Here is a 17129-nt window from a genome sequence, read left to right as displayed (position 1 = left end):
CAAAGAAGTATTTAAAGGAGAACCAATACTATAAATCGGGGAAAGATGGCCACCGCAAATAGTATGCTAATCTGAATCAAGCCACTCACATCGTGGCGGGAGCTCCGTGAAATGTGCCATTTACGATGTTTAGAGATCAAGCTGTGATTCCAAATACATCTCTACGGGGGCATGAATATGTACGCTAGCGATTACACTCATCTGGTTGGGCTTTTGATGTATAAATGTTGTTTGAAATGTGCTGCAACAAGTAAAAATCCTGAGTTTAAAAAGGCGACTAATGTATGCAAAATGCCTGTCAATCACAGTTTGAGTAAGCGAGCATAATAAGCATTCATATACTTAGTGAACAGAGGCGAAGTTAATTAACCATGATCATGTGGTGCAATCCATGAGATTGAGCGGTTCCCCTTTAACACCTTTCATAGTCATCAACCCATTGTCAACCCCTTGTAAAAAAAACACCCAGGGATGCCCTCACCTCGTTAAATGTCAAAAAATAAGGTGTAGGCTTACATCCGGGGAGGGGCTTATGACGGGGAAACAGTTATATTTTAGCAGTTCGAATTGTGTGTAAAGTAAACTTACCGTTTCCTGATCGTTTATAATGCTGAATACGTCTGTCAATAACCAAATTGGTACCATCCCCCAGCATGCTAACTCTCCCATTGTAAGTAACAGCCTAAGATGGTGTACATTCGTATCTCGTAATGCCTAGATGAAGCAAATAACAATTATATCAATATTTGTCTTGTTGTAAACAACACCATCACTGGTGGGGTGTTATGTTCAGGTTTTTTTCTAAACCGGGGAACAGGGATGCAGCACCCTGTTACTCTCGGTTGGCGCCCTGTTACCAAATTGCCGATTGAACTTTCAAGTCGTAAATATATTTCTTGAGCTGTGCACTTCCGTGCTGTCGTACAACATGAAATCTTTCTCAAATATATTTTTCTTCGGGAAAACTTCCCAGCAACACCAGCTGACAATGTGTCTGGACACCAAATACACTAAAATGACTCCAAAAATATTTCAATAGCGATAGATATACCGTTCAAACGACACAGAAACTTTCCGATATGGCGTTTCCAGGTTGATTCGTCCTTCCACATCCCCCAACTCCACTCCTTCGCTAGTGTGTGCTCCCTCTTGTTAATTTTTACTAGAAAAACCTTTGATGTTACATTACACATGTATGTATATTGTTACATGTCTGTTAGTGTTATGGTACATTATGTTCTCAACCAGTGTTTGAAACTGCTGCCCACTCTTATGCCTGAGATTGATAGTTTCTCAGTTGGACAAGTAAAAATTGAAACTTAAATCATCCACTATTTAGATTGGCAGATTGTTGAGTTTTACAATGAGATGAAAGTTTTTCAAAATAATCTTCAATGCAGGGCTAGTAAAATTTGAAATGTATGTGCCTTAGTGTCTTGTACACAGTTTTGAAGGAATTCACACACGGTTCTCAACAGAGATTGGCATATTGCGATGAATGCATATATTGATTTCAAGAATACTCGCGCATGGTGAACAGTATACTCGCTTGAATATCTCTAGTGCTACTCAAAAACACTAGAAAGCAGAATATTAACCAGCCTTAGCCAGAAAATGTCAGATCAGTTCCGTGTGCTTATTAAGTTCGTTCCAACAAAATTACATTTCTAATTGCATTCACACAATTTCGTTTTCCAAAGAAAGCATCAGTACAACACCACATCACATCACACCACTGTATGAATGGACCTACTTTTTCGAGTTTGGCTATGTTTTCATGACTACCGGTATTTGTCATATTTTTTATTCATCTAATGATTTTCTTTTTTTTTTAAATATTTGAAAAAATACTGAATTCCACAAATGGCACCTGTGGCATAGACTGACTCATGGATTAATTAGATAATGCCCCACCAACAAGAAATTCTGTTAAGGGAGAATGTACGTAACAAAGGAAGAAGTTATTTTTGCAATGCCAACCTTAACTCTAACATATCCCCCACCCCCCCGGTTATGCATATGTCCCCTCAAATAACTATAGATGTCCTCAGGAGGGCCATGTAGAATTACAATGGGTAGCTCTAGAGGGTAGTGTTAGCAGTGGTTGGTGACAATTCATACAAATTGAGATGTACGAGTATATCCTGTGACAAATGAACAGATGTGTAACACCAGTATTATCGGTATTTTATCTTCTGATGTGAACAGCACGTGTATGCAAGCGAACAAGTGCGTCTTCTTACATGTTGACCTAATACGAAGATGTTTGGTTGGCATTGTAATTACTTTCAAATTTTACCAGTCCTGCCTGCAAGAAAATTACCAGATTTATGATGGTGTTTAAATACTTTGTTACCATTGTGAGTACACAGTATGAAAAGATTAATTTAAATTTCCCATTTTAAATTGCTGTGTTCTTTGTTTCACACACTTCTTTGTATCAGCAGCCATCAACTGCATTCAACTTTATTAAATTTTATAGAAAAATTGCATTTTCCAAATTGTTATTGGAGCAACCATAGAAAAATTTTACCAGACCATCTGACTTGTAAATTTTAATATTTAACCGGCCTGTCTGGAGGTTTCGGGGGTACAGTATTAAATTACAAACACTGTAAAACATGTATATAATAAATCAGAAAAACAACATGTGGATGACTTGTAATAAATTATGAAACCAAGATTCACGTAAAAAATATTGGCTTTTATCAGTATATTTCACTTTGAAATTTCAAACGTGCCATAATGGCTCTATGCTGTCGTGACAACTGTGACACCGCATACATGCACCTTATTAAAGTCTACATACCATCCCAATACACACGCACACATTCCATTATTACATGTATATGCCAGCTAGCACCAATTTCTAATTTTATTTTTAATATCACGACAAATAAACCTGTAGAATGTAACCATGAAATGAACATGTTGGCACATCGTCACTGTACTTATTGAGCATAACTGCGGGGGGAAATGACGACAATTGGTGAACAGCTGTCCACAGTACCTGTCAATAAGAGCGCATTTAATCCCCAGCAATCCTAAACAGCTGATGCAGAACTTTCTTTTTTTATTTCTTTGGAATACTCACTGGTAGAATAATTTCATAATTATTGAACAATTATCGACTTTGATTAATTTTATCATCGATTAAAAAATGAGTTTTTGTCATGGTGACCATGTGGGGTTAAAGGTTATTTCATTGAATGGTATAATCTTATGTGGTTACTATTACATTGTATTACACGATATCCTGTGTTCGTAAATCTGGTCGATACCAGTGACGTCATGGGATGTATTAGCTACTAGCTGAAGACTAGTGGATAAAACCTACGATGTCACGAGTATCGACCAGGTTTATGAATAAGTTACATCATGCTATAACCTTTTATGACCCATTCTGACAAGCAGTTTGTAATTTTTATTCTAATATGATGAAAATAGTACCCAACATGGGATTTGTTTTTGTCATGCACTGTATATTCCAACCACTATAAAAATTAAGTCCCTGTCATTTAACATGCAGTAAACCGCTTTCAGTATGCAAATTTTTGTCAGGGATAATCGCAAAAAAATGTAGCTGTGAATATTATTTCACTGGTGTTCTTCAGAAAAAGAAGTCGCTGTATAATGGCCATTTTAATTATGAGAGTTATTAGCGTTATTTGGTCATTTTATAAAAATGGTTTGGTCACACAATTTGTTTTATTATCATCCAGTTTCTCTGTGTACTGTAGAATACTTTATTTTCGCTGGAATTAATTTTCGCTGAAAAGGCTTTTTGGGCGTTTTGCTTGGAATTTATTTTCACAGATTTTTGATGAGATTAATGTAAAAAATAGGAAAAAATGTATATTCGCTGGATTTTATTTTCACGGAATCATCCCTTCAGCGAAAATAGCGAAAATAAATTCCAAGCGAAAATAAAGTATTCTACAGTAATACACCAATAAGACGTACATACTTTGTATATTGTGTATATGGAAAGTGTTTACCAGTACTAATAATAGGTGTTGATATCAATACAGTTTAATGAAATTGCTTAAAAATTGCTGATACTTTGTGAATAGACTGTTTTTATTACTATATGAGCTAATACAGTATGATGAAAAAATGGTAATGGGCCAATTTTTTAAATAAACATGAAAACGAGGGGAAACAAGTAAAACATGAAAAGTTCTACCACTGTTTTAAATACTCAAGACAATGAAACATGTCAGGGATTATATTTTTAAAAGATACAAAAATAAGGTTGCCATGGATATATAAATATATGCCAACTTCAATGGTTGCCCTTATACGAGCTAATACATGGAGGAGAGAACATGTTATCCTGTGAGAACTACACGTTCACTTCAAACACTCACATTCGTCAAAGTGTATTGATCACAGAATAACACTGCTCATCACAATATCTTACCTTTTTTGAAAAAATATTTTGTAAAGCAAAAGCTATAGTTGCTGAAAGAGATGATAATAATCCCAGAAGATCAAATGATATTTCAGTTGCTGTGGCTAAAAGTACACCAAATATAATAGGTAGTAAAGATAAATAAACCTGTAAAAAATGAAAAGAGACAAGGAGTCAATACATATAGTGTACACAAATACTGTAAAACATGTCTTTTTTGCGAGCATGTTTTTTTAGCGAATTTAGCGAGAGAACTGATTCGCTAATTCAAGATGTCTCTAATGACTTTAAGTCTTGGTGTTTTGTATACAGTAATCTGGAACATAACACTTCCTAATTACACTTGGCAGTTTTTCTTTGTTTTTATAGAGATGATAACTGCGCATTTGTTTTGGCACGCGACAGACAAGTATTGTGAAAACAGGAAATCAACAATGGGATATTCGCTAAATCAAAATTTCGCTATTACGTCATTTCACCACAATTCGCTAAAATTGCAAGTATTGTGAAAACAGGAAATCAACAATGGGATATTCGCTAAATCAAAATTTCGCTATTACGTCATTTCACCACAATTCGCTAAAATTGCATGTCGCTTTTTCAACATGTTTTACAGTATGGTAAGTTCATTGTAGCTGTGGTGTTTCTGGAATGATATAGATTGTTAAAGGGCAGTGGTTGCCACGCAGCATGTGTTCGAATTTCATGTGAATAAATGATGTACCGGTATATGTATTTTACACGCGTTGTATACGTCACATGACGACCATCGCCCTCAGGCGGTTAATTGACTTAATGTACATAAATTTGTAACTATTTATTGATTAGTGTTTGTGTCTTTTCATATCTGGACAGCAAATCGAATACAGGGATCCAAATTTAAAGCATGTCCCTCTGTCCCAGGTAAGCAGATAAATATATATATGTCCACTTGCTCGTTCCAAATTTGCCAATTTTAAATGGCACTGATGGTTGCAGAACTTGCTTGCCAATTGTACCAGACAGGTGGATTTTACCAAGGACAGATGGCAGACAGACGGGCAGATTTTACCTCGACAGATGTTTACTGAACATGCATGTCCACCTGTACCAGACTTTATCTGGGACTGGTGGTTGCAGAACTTGCTAGTCCACCTGTACCAGACAGGCAGAAATTATCTGAGATAGGTGGTTGCAGAACTTGCTAGTCCACCTGTACCAGACAGGCAGATTTTATCTGGGACATGTGGTTGCAGAACTTGCTAGTCCACCTGTACCAGACAGGCAGACTTTATCTGAGACAGGTGGTTGCAGAACTTGCTAGTCTACCTGTACTGGACAGGCAGATTTTATCTGGGACAGGTGGTTGCAGAACTTGCTAGTCCACCTGTACCAGACGTGCAGATTTTATCCGAGACAGGTGGTTGCAGAACTTGCTAGTCCACCTGTACCAGACAGGCAGATTTTATCTGAGACAGGTGGTTGCAGAACTTGCTAGTCTACCTGTACCAGACAGGCAGATTTTATCTGGGACAGGTGGTTGCAGAACTTGCTAGTCCACCTGTACCAGACGTGCAGATTTTATCTGGGACAGGTGGTTGCAGAACTTGCTAGTCCACCTGTACCAGACAGGCAGATTTTATCCGAGACAGGTGGTTGCAGAACTTGCTAGTCCACCTGTACCAGACGTGCAGATTTTATCTGAGACAGGTGGTTGCAGAACTTGCTAGTCTACCTGTACCAGACAGGCAGATTTTATCTGGGACAGGTGGTTGCAGAACTTGCTAGTCCACCTGTACCAGACAGGCAGATTTTATCTGAGACAGGTGGTTGCAGAACTTGCTAGTCTACCTGTACCAGACAGGCAGATTTTATCTGAGACAGGTGGTTGCAGAACTTGCTAGTCCACCTGTACCAGACGTGCAGATTTTATCTGAGACAGGTGGTTGCAGAACTTGCTAGTCCACCTGTACCAGACGTGCAGATTTTATCTGGGACAGGTGGTTGCAGAAATTTTCTCTGGTGTCCTAAGACATATAGAATTTCGCAAATTTTATTTTCACAAAAAAAAACAATTAATCCTGAAATTGCAAAAATTAGATCAAGAAAAGCATTATCTCCTTATCAATCCCTTTTACAACATCTGATCACTTTCAGCAATATGTTAAAACTTGGCACTTTCAATCCTAACAAACCAAAGCCCCAACAGTCGACTACAAATAACAAACACCACTCTCAATGTTATTAAGAAATATTAATGTTGCAAGGAAGATTAATAGTAAGATATTAGTTTTGTTGATCAGTTTATTTCGGTGCTGTGCCGTGACGTAAAAAAAAATAATTTGAATTAAAATTTACAACATGTTTATAAAACTTTTACATGTAACAACATATTGGCATATGTTACATGCAAAAAAGATCTACTATGCAAATACTACAAAATAATACAGGTAATTAAGCACTACCACAAAAAACTACAAGATAAAACGTGTTCTACATACCTTTGTGGTTTGTTTTTCATATAAAATGATTCTAGATAAAGTTACTGTAAATATCGGCATCATTGCTTTCACTATAAGAAAAAAAAAGACCATGTTATGACTTGAAATTCTTATTGATTTCTATAATACTAAGTTTTGTTATTCTCTTGCACAAATCATGAACACAAAAATGTACAAATATAATTAAAAGTCAGGAAATATTTTTGTAACATTTTCACAAAGGCATTTTGCAAGGATATGTAATGGAAATATACTAGGGCAGACAATTATGCATTTATGTAATTATAAAGAAAATTGATATGAAAATTTAACATTTACTGAGCATAAGTGCAATGCATTATGGAAGAGAAATATTTATCAAATGGAAATGACACCATTTTTTATTAGAACATATTGAAGATATGAATTGTTCAATATTGGAATTTCTGGAGAAGAAACACTTTGTTACATGTATGTAAATCGTGTTGTAACAAGCCAAGCAAGGCACAGTTCCAGTTAGTTATCAAATTTAAGACATATAGATTTGTTTATAGTAATACAGTTAGAACATAAACATGTCAGAAGTATGGATCCAGAAAATGATGCTTGATTATGATAATTTTTTAACATTAAAACGATTGACATCTTGAATCTGATCGTCAAACGAGTACTTGTCCATATTGAGAAATATTGCTCTGGAACAGCATTAATTAAAACAAAATGGCCACCAGTCGGCCGTTTTGAATACATCTATATATCTATAACATGATGTAAAACAAATATATACAATTTGAACATAACCAGACAAAGCATATCAAAGATATAGCTATAGAAGCCAGTCGACCAAATATTAATTGGATCTGAAAAATAAAATGTGTATCAAGTCCGAACGAGGACTAATAAACTGTGTGTATTTTTATGAGCATGTTTGTTTCTTCATTGCTTTGCTTTTTTATTTCTTCAAAATAAAGCAATATTCCCCCTAGCCCAGCATGGAGAACGAAAGATGTAATATGGGTAATTATTCGTGAGTGGTAAAATGGCTAGAATGTTAAACCTTCTAAAAAACATTTTTTCTGAGGTGGGTCTCTAGTATAAGCCACCCATTACTTTCCCTGATTTTACATGTTGAAGCCTATGGCCTTAAGATGGGGGAAGTACAGTACTATAGTAAAAAAAAAAATAGTTTTTTTATTTTCCTCTCAAAAAATAATTTTATTCAAAAGACATAAATAATTGGAAATATGAAGAAATAATGAATTTTCAATTCAGTCACACTTAATTTTCAATTCAGTGTTTGATTGAAATTCTCAAATCTAGAATATTCAATGAGAAAAATGTTCCATGTACATGTATAGACACACAGCATTCTTTAGTTATAAAAATATACATGTAACAAGTAACCTGTAGAATGCTGTGTGGGTAATATTTTTATATTGATTTTTGATGCATTTGCAGCAAATAGTTACCAAACAATGAGAAATATATTGGATTGAATATACCTCTCAGGTGGCTTCACATGCATAGTTCAAGCCTGCCTAACCGGTGCTTATACCAGGATTTAGTTACAGCTTCATGTTCCCAGTAATCGCAAGAAATTGACATGACAATAGAAATTCATGAAAGACTGGCACTCCCATGCAATTAACAGCGAGTTAAATTCTTGGGATTGAAACATATATTTTGAAGTCACTGATGTAGGCAATGAATAACTTAAAGTTGACATAAAGACGAGGTAGTTTATGATTTAATCAGTGCTCAACTAGAGGCTGAAATTATAATTAATTTGTTTATTTCAATTTCTCCTGAAGTCAAATAGAATACACTGGTGAAACACGATAGTACCCATGGGCGAAAGGATGTTTTGGGGTGTAGTTTACATTGTGTATGGAGTGGTAGGGTCGGGTGTAATTTGTTCATTTCCAACTCTTATGAAGTCACGTAGAATTTCACTTAATTTATTTTTGCTGACATGTTTTCAAGCATTACATGTGAATCCAATTTTCACTGTGCTGTGTCTCAATAGAGTGTGAGGGAAATGGCATTTTCACTGGAATTTATTTCAGGGGGAAAATGTTTTCAGTGATAATGAAGTATTATGACAGAACCCCATACCCTCCCCGTGGCTTTCATTGCGTATGGAAGTTATTTTCACGAGTGATGCGGTGTATCCTGCTGCCGTACTTTCACGAGCGAAGCCACTGGGAGGGTATGGGATTCTGTTATTATTACATATGTCCCATATTTGATTATTTCATATTAAAGAAAGAACGTGCAACAAATCGGGATAGAAATTTAGGTCGGGGAACCCAATTGCCCATTAATATGCTCCAAGACAGTGCTGCGACCTAGCAACGCGTGTCAGTGTAGAACGCATGTCACTGTACGTGTGGAAATAAAATAATCAGACGTCTAAACTTGAGTCATTGTCCGAATAAATACTGCTCAAATTGACTAAGTGTTCAAAACGTCATAAAAAAGACGCCGCCGATGATGCGCGTCGCACAATCTTTTTGCTAGCTGTCAAACAACTTGTCAAGTCAAAACATCTACGCGCCAAAGTGAAAAGGCTGATTTTACTGCGGGTCCAGGCTGCGGGTGGATGTTCAGAGAGCCCTTCAAGATTGATAAAACTCAGTTTCCAGGTGGTCAACATACATTAAGTTCTCCCAATCCTAGTATTGTATGTGATGTACATCTAACATGCCAAAAATGAACGATTGGTGAACGATTTGAACCTGACAAAAATAGCAGACGAAAATGTGTTTACAAAATAAAAATAGTGATTACTTGATTTAGATACCAGGAAGGGGAGTGGGTAAAAGAAAAGTTATATAACATTTTATTATTCAATAATTTATTAAAATACATAAGTTTGTCCAATTCCCTGTGATACAACACCTCAGACATAGCTCATTGTACTTGGTTTGAGTGTGGGTACAAAGTTACTATTTGAATTTGTTATATCTTTTTTCATTAATGAGAAATTTGACCCCAAAGTTAGAGTAACTGTTCACCAGGAATGGCTTTTTAACTCTTCTGTGATTTTTTTTGGCTTGGCTGATTTTGTTCAAACTTGATAGGCAGATCGTACCATCACTAATTGGAAAAACAATCCTGACCCACCGCTACCATGGCAACAGCCAAAATCTGTTTTTTTAATACTTTCGCCCCAAATTTATTACCTCCTACCAGTCTTGTAATAGCAGTGGCCAAACGATCATGCCTTTTATTCTGGCTACGTTGCGCACTGGTAAGAGAACACTGGCGCCGACATTGTTACACTGTCAACGTAATCCCAATTGAACTTTGAATAAAATCTAAATGCTGCCTCCAATCTAGAAAATACTATCGCAAAACGGTTGGAAATAATACATTTAATGGCTGAATACGTCCTAGCAATACAATAAAGTGACTTCTAAAGACTGAATGTTATTTTGCGAACCTCGTATAAGGTGCCTGGTTTTAGTTATAAACCGACGTTAGCTTCACGTTCATGTCCTACCATGGTAACAGCCGAAAACATATTGCTTGTTTTTTACCGGCTTGTTTTCATTGGCAACCGAAGTATTTTTATTTTGTAAATAAATGTTCGTCTGCTATTTTTATCCAGTTTAGCAACATTTTTTGCATATTAGGTGTACATCACATGGAATGCTACGATTGACAGAACTTGGTGTATGTTGACTGAGTTTTATCATAGTACGAAGTACCAGGAGGTTTCTGCTGGCGACGTTGCGGCGTTACCCAGTTCCAAATAAAGATTACCAACGCCAAATGAGCAACATTTTAACTGGTACCGGTAATCAAGATTCATTCAATCCACGGCTAGCAAGCAACATCAGAAGCGAAGTTGTAGCATGCAGTACTAGTAAGTCATCCCGTCAGTGGAGTACCACAGTAGCACGGCATGCTTGCCTTCAGCATTGTATTCAAATGAATCACGTGGTGTGTCGTTCTCGTTCAAACCCGGAATTCGATCAATAGGGGAGTTTCAGTAAAAAAAACACATTGCAAATCATGCAAGTTCAACATTTTCAAACCAATATACTAAAACAGGAATGCTCAGAGTGCAAAAGTATGATAGTTATTACTTTCCAGTATACACATCTCTGTTAATACTATCCCTCACATATTCTACTCCCAATTACTCCTGCGTATAATGGACTAGCCTCTTTTCATGTTGACATTCAGACTAAAATCATGTGACAGGCTGTTAAAATTGGCTGTTGCATACTCTTTCGCCGGTCTGGGAAATGTGTTTAATTAGCTCTCATTCAAGCAACAATGCAGATTTCCCAGTGGGAGTGAAACTATTCGACTCTGCCATTAAAAAATAGGGGTGTTTTCAGCAAAAAACGAATAACCCTGGAATGCACACAAAATACTGAATTTCGGAACAAATCGTGCATTACTTACAGCAGCAGAATACCACAGAAATATCAGACGAAACATGAAAACACTATATATTGAATTTCGGCCTGAACCCTCTATATTGCAGTTCAAGGAATTAACCCCTTATGTGCATCCATTTCCCACCTTGGTATCACCCACCCCTGAAAACAAACTATTAATACCACGCTAAAGCGTTTGGTAATGACATGCAAGCAGTTTACATCAATGGTACATCATTTGTCCGCTAAAGGCAATAACACATATGAATATTGATCATCATTTTTCGAAACCATAGAGACATATGTCGTCAATAACATACACAATGAAAATTATATGTGACCCTAAATAATGCATATCCATGGCAACAAAATGTATTACATTGGGAGATGAGTTTAAACTCAAAATATGGTATTCGCAGGGGTGGATCTATGTCACAAAACGTTCTATGTTGCTAAGATGCACACCACTCTGCCATGTATTTTTAAGGGGTCTGCAGGAGCTGTTGTGGAACGTCGTTAAGAGTCTGTGAAAGTCGAAGAATCAGCAAAAATCCAACTTTAAGGCAGCCAAATTTATATATGTTGCACATGTATGGGGTAATATTGTTACACTGTTTAGTAGAGTCTCAATAACTATCCTGAAGTACAGTTTTCTGAGAGTTTCGGTCTTTGTTTTCTTCACCGTGATGATTGCCAGGATGCCCACCCAAATAGAATACCATGTGTACTACATGAATGCAAGCCATTTCCTTGTCATCATACATGTACCATGATGGAAAAGTAAGCTATGATCCTTATGTACATACATATGCATATATGAGGTGGGGGGGGGGGGGGGGGCTTTGAATTCTTGCTTTATCTTGTCAATTTTGTTTACATGAATCCAGATGTTTTTTTCACACCACACAGTGTCAGACTTATCAACTCTCAAGATTATAGATACGAACTCGAAACGACCTTTGACACAATAGGATTGTCAGGGGAAACCACTGTCTGTGTTCTGTCTACCTCAATTCAGCCTGTGCTGCTTAATAAACAATTAGAATGGTTTGTTTTTCAGTTTCTCCTACCTACATGTAACAAGTTATAATGAGATTTCTACACATACATGTACATACATATGTAGGGATTCAAGGCTGTCCAATTTCAGGGCAAAAACTTCTAAAAATGCTTTTTTAGAATGATTGAAATTATGCACGAAATATTTTATTATTCAGAGAACATCAAGACTTTTCAAATGGCATATGGAAGCAATTTGAGCCACCTTGTTACATTTTCTCTACTTTCAGTGTCTTGCTATAACCTATAGATTATGCAACTTGTAGAGCTTTAACAATTCAATAGGTGATTTTCCGTACAATTGCGAGATCTCGCGAGATGCATGAAAGACGCGCGTCGAACGTCTGCCGCAAAAATCGTACGATTTGATTTTGAACTCGAATTTCCTTATTTCGTAGCTCACACCGACCGGCCGATCTTCGACAGAGGAATATTGCTTCCGAATACCCTCACTTAATCGAAATTGCCTATCATCAAATGTGGACAGCACATTATTAAGCATGGAAATGTCCCCCAAAATACTTCGTGTTTGTCGAATCCCACGCGATGTTTGACGCCACTACGACGCTATGACCTTTGTTTGTCCTGTTTTTACGTTCCATTTCACGCATAACGCGTGATTCTCGCAGTGTACGGAAAATGGTCTATTATTATAACATTTTCCACTAAGAGTAAACTATAGTTTCTGACTCAGTGGCTGATAACACAATGCATTTATCACCCAATTATCAACTTGTTAAATAAAGGGTAGTGGTTGACGTGCTGCATCATGTTCGATATTTACATGCAATTTAGAACACACATCGCAAGGCAGCCACCACCCTTTTATCGATTTGGTAAATAGGGAGAAAGGGATATTAGTAGATGAGGAAAATGTCAAATTCAGATTCGCAAATTTAAATATGCTTAAGGAAATGCATCTACAGAGTTACAAAATGGAAATTTCCAGAAATTAATAATTTTTCCTCTAAGATGTATAACAAATAAACCTTAGAAACAACTCCCATTTGCTCTTACATCTTATTCTGAAGATATACTTGCCACTATCATTTACGCTTGAGCACAAGAACTGTGAACTGTTCCTAGTATCTATGGTACATGTACAAACAAATATATGATGTACTGGTATTTTGGTAATATATTTTATCCAACAGCATCATTATAGCATTAATTACATGTCTCTATCTGCAACAGTACTTAGGATGTTACATGCAGTTATGCTTATTGATGAGGTAACATGACCATATATGGTCATTTGATACATTTGTCATATCTTATTAATGAGATAACATGGCCATATATGGTCATTTGATACATTTATCATATCTCTTGTTAGATGCCCCGTTATAGCACTGGATGTATGCCCCCATCTGTATCCCCAATATATTACAGTTTATGCTTATTAATGAGGTAACATGACCATATATGGTCATTTGATATATTTGTCATATCTTATTAATGAAGTAACATGACCATATATAGTCATTTGATACATTTGTCATATCTCTTGTTAGATGCTCCGTTATAGCACTGGATGTATGCCCCCATCTGCATGCCCAATATATTACAGTTTATGCTTATTAATGAGGTAACATGACCATATATGGTCATTTGATACATTTGTCATATCTTATTAATGAGATAACACGGCCATATATAGTCATTTGATACATTTGTCATATCTCTTGTTAGATGACCCGTTATAGCACTGGATGCATGCCCCCATCTGCACCCTCAATATATTACAGTTTACGCTTATTAATGAGGTAACATGAACATATATGGTCATTTGATACATTTGTCATATCTCTTGTTAGATGCCCCGTTATAGCACTGGTTGTATGCCCCCATCTGCACACCCAATATATTACAGTTTATGCTTATTAATGAGGTAACATGAACATATATGGTCATTTGATACATTACTCATATCGTATTAATGAGGTAACATGACCATATCCTCGGGGGCGGACATCCGGGCATTTTCACCGCCTGGCAACCCGCGGCGGTGAAAACAAAGGCCAACAACTCGCAGAAAACGGTACTTTGGGATGATTGTTGAGCCTCCTCTGAACAGTGTAACAAGATTAGCCCTGCGTGTGTAACATATATAAATTTGGTTGTTCGGTATTACTGTAAAAGGGTTAATTATTCACTGGGTTTTAATTTAGCTTATTTCGCTGACTGGAAAATGCGTTAATTAAAACCCAGTGAATATGTAAAATTTAGCATAGAACGCATTATCTAAATGACGAAACCGTGAATTTAAAACCCACTGAATATGCCTGAAATGGTAAATCAGTGAAATTTAAACCCAGTGAAAATTAGTCATTTTACAGTACTTAAAGTTGAGTTTGTGTTGTCAACATGTATTTTGTTTACTGGGATAGTGGGATAAAGAAGCATGTGAAATGAAAGAATAAATTATTGCACACGTTGCAATGACGCACATGGGAATTCACCTTAATCCATTGACATTGTTAATATTTACTCACCAAACAAGCTGTTGAAAGACAACAATTGTACTTGAACACTAAAAGAGTGCAGTAACTGTTTTTCTGATACTAGTATTTAAATTCAACTTAACATAGATAATTTTATTCAATGAAAATGTCAATATTCTGTTAATACTAAAGATCTTCAATAATATCAAGGAATATATCAAAAATGAAGAAGAAAAATAATTTTAATAGGTGATTGAGTACATAACTATAAATATTGACAATTATCGATAACTAAACGTAAATATTGACAATTATCGATAAATACAGGTACCATAGATAAGATACGTAGTTATTTATTGAAATAGTCTGTACCAGGAAAAAATCGTATCAAAATATGTGCATTTAATTTTTGTGTAAAAACTACTTCATTAACAATTTGATACATGCATGTGATTACAAGCATCTGCACTACGTTTCTTGAACAGATAACATTGAAACTAAGAAAGAAAAATGTATTTATTGGCATATAAATTCACAAGTTTTAATATTTGGTCTTACACTCATTTGGATTACCCTGTAACTGTAAATTTGTTTAAATGTGTATAAATGTACTTCAAATTCAAACAAAGAGGCTGTGACACAATTTTTGATGCTCTTTTGTAAAACCTTTTATGAGTGAAACTAGTAGCTGATTGGATCATGTACTGTAGTATGTTGCTGTCCCTTTCCCTGCGGAATTTATGTGGTGTCGTCACTGGCCACAAATGGCATTATGGGAATGTGCTGCCCTTGTGAGTCAATATTGCTTGAATTTAACCAAGAATTGAATGCATTTGTTTGACCTGATCATGTTTGTAGGTTTAGGATGGGGAAGCTTTTTCAATCTATAGTTCTCTGTATTTTATTACCTTTTATTGGAAATGTATTCTGGGTGACCTTGCATTGATCGCCAACATAGTGGAGCATTATTTTCTTCTATGGTAAGTCCCACAATGCATTGTGTTAGTAAATGAACGCATTTACTTAAGTTAGTCTGTAATGGGGGAAGGTTTTTATGGTGGAAATGCTTTATATTATGGTAAGGTTTTTATGGTGGAAATGCTTTATATTATGGTAAGGTTTTTATGGTGGAAATGCTTTATATTACGGTAAGGTTTTTATGGTGGAAATGCTTTATATTATGGTAAGGTTTTTATGGTGGAAATGCTTTATATTATGGTAAGGTTTTTATGGTGGAAATGCTTTATATTATGGTAAGGTTTTTATGGTGGAAATGCTTTATATTATGGTAAGGTTTTTATGGTGGAAATGCTTTATATTATGGTAAGGTTTTTATGGTGGAAATGCTTTATATTACGGTAAGGTTTTTATGGTGGAAATGCTTTATATTATGGTAAGGTTTTTATGGTGGAAATGCTTTATATTATGGTAAGGTTTTTATGGTGGAAATGCTTTATATTATGGTAAGGTTTTTATGGTGGAAATGCTTTATATTACGGTAAGGTTTTTATGGTGGAAATGCTTTATATTATGGTAAGGTTTTTATGGTGGAAATGCTTTATATTATGGTAAGGTTTTTATGGTGGAAATGCTTTATATTATGGTAAGGTTTTTATGGTGGAAATGCTTTATATTATGGTAAGGTTTTTATGGTGGAAATGCTTTATATTATGGTAAGGTTTTTATGGTGGAAATGCTTTATATTATGGTAAGGTTTTTATGGTGGAAATGCTTTATATTACGGTAAGGTTTTTATGGTGGAAATGCTTTATATTATGGTAAGGTTTTTATGGTGGAAATGCTTTATATTATGGTAAGGTTTTTATGGTGGAAATGCTTTATATTACGGTAAGGTTTTTATGGTGGAAATGCTTTATATTATGGTAAGGTTTTTATGGTGGAAATGCTTTATATTATGGTAAGGTTTTTATGGTGGAAATGCTTTATATTATGGTAAGGTTTTTATGGTGAAAATAACAACACCGGAGCTCACAAGTTTTTTTAGGTAACAACAAAACTTGAAACTTGCCTATTGAAAGCGGAAAAAAATTGCTGGGAATATATATACATTATTATGTGTCCCCGTTATGATCATTTTTGATGCAATAATACACTGTATGGAGATTTGGCTTATTCACAACATTTACTCCAATTTTTATTTTATTACATGTATTTTCAACTGATTTTTTAATTGAATAATAAATTTTAAAAAACAAACTTGCCAAAATGATTCTTTATTACTATTATCTGGAGTTATCAGACATTATACAAACCCAGAAAGATCCACACAACATTCTCACAGTGCTTACAGACAAAGCATATGACATCAAATTATGTACATAGATTTTTTTTAATCTCT

General features: G+C 35.5%; 1 protein-coding gene across 1 annotated transcript in view; it reads right to left on the bottom strand.

Annotated features, from left to right (window-relative positions):
* The window catches only part of LOC102803295 (solute carrier family 35 member E1 homolog), a 36649-nt gene that overhangs the window by 17228 nt on the left and 2292 nt on the right, over positions 1-17129 (bottom strand). The window contains exons 2-4 of the mRNA XM_078006508.2: positions 6895-6965; positions 4424-4561; positions 589-714 (exon numbers count right to left, since the gene is read on the bottom strand). Of these exons, the coding sequence (XP_077862634.2) occupies positions 589-714; positions 4424-4561; positions 6895-6965 (335 nt within the window). The remainder of the gene's footprint in view (positions 1-588; positions 715-4423; positions 4562-6894; positions 6966-17129) is intronic.

This window comes from Saccoglossus kowalevskii, chromosome 9, assembly GCF_978046115.1.
Source record: "Saccoglossus kowalevskii chromosome 9, keSacKowa6.1, whole genome shotgun sequence".
Classification (NCBI taxonomy): Eukaryota; Metazoa; Hemichordata; class Enteropneusta; family Harrimaniidae; genus Saccoglossus; species Saccoglossus kowalevskii.
Note: the sequence above shows the minus strand (reverse complement) of the source record. Positions and strands in the feature narration are given on the sequence as shown.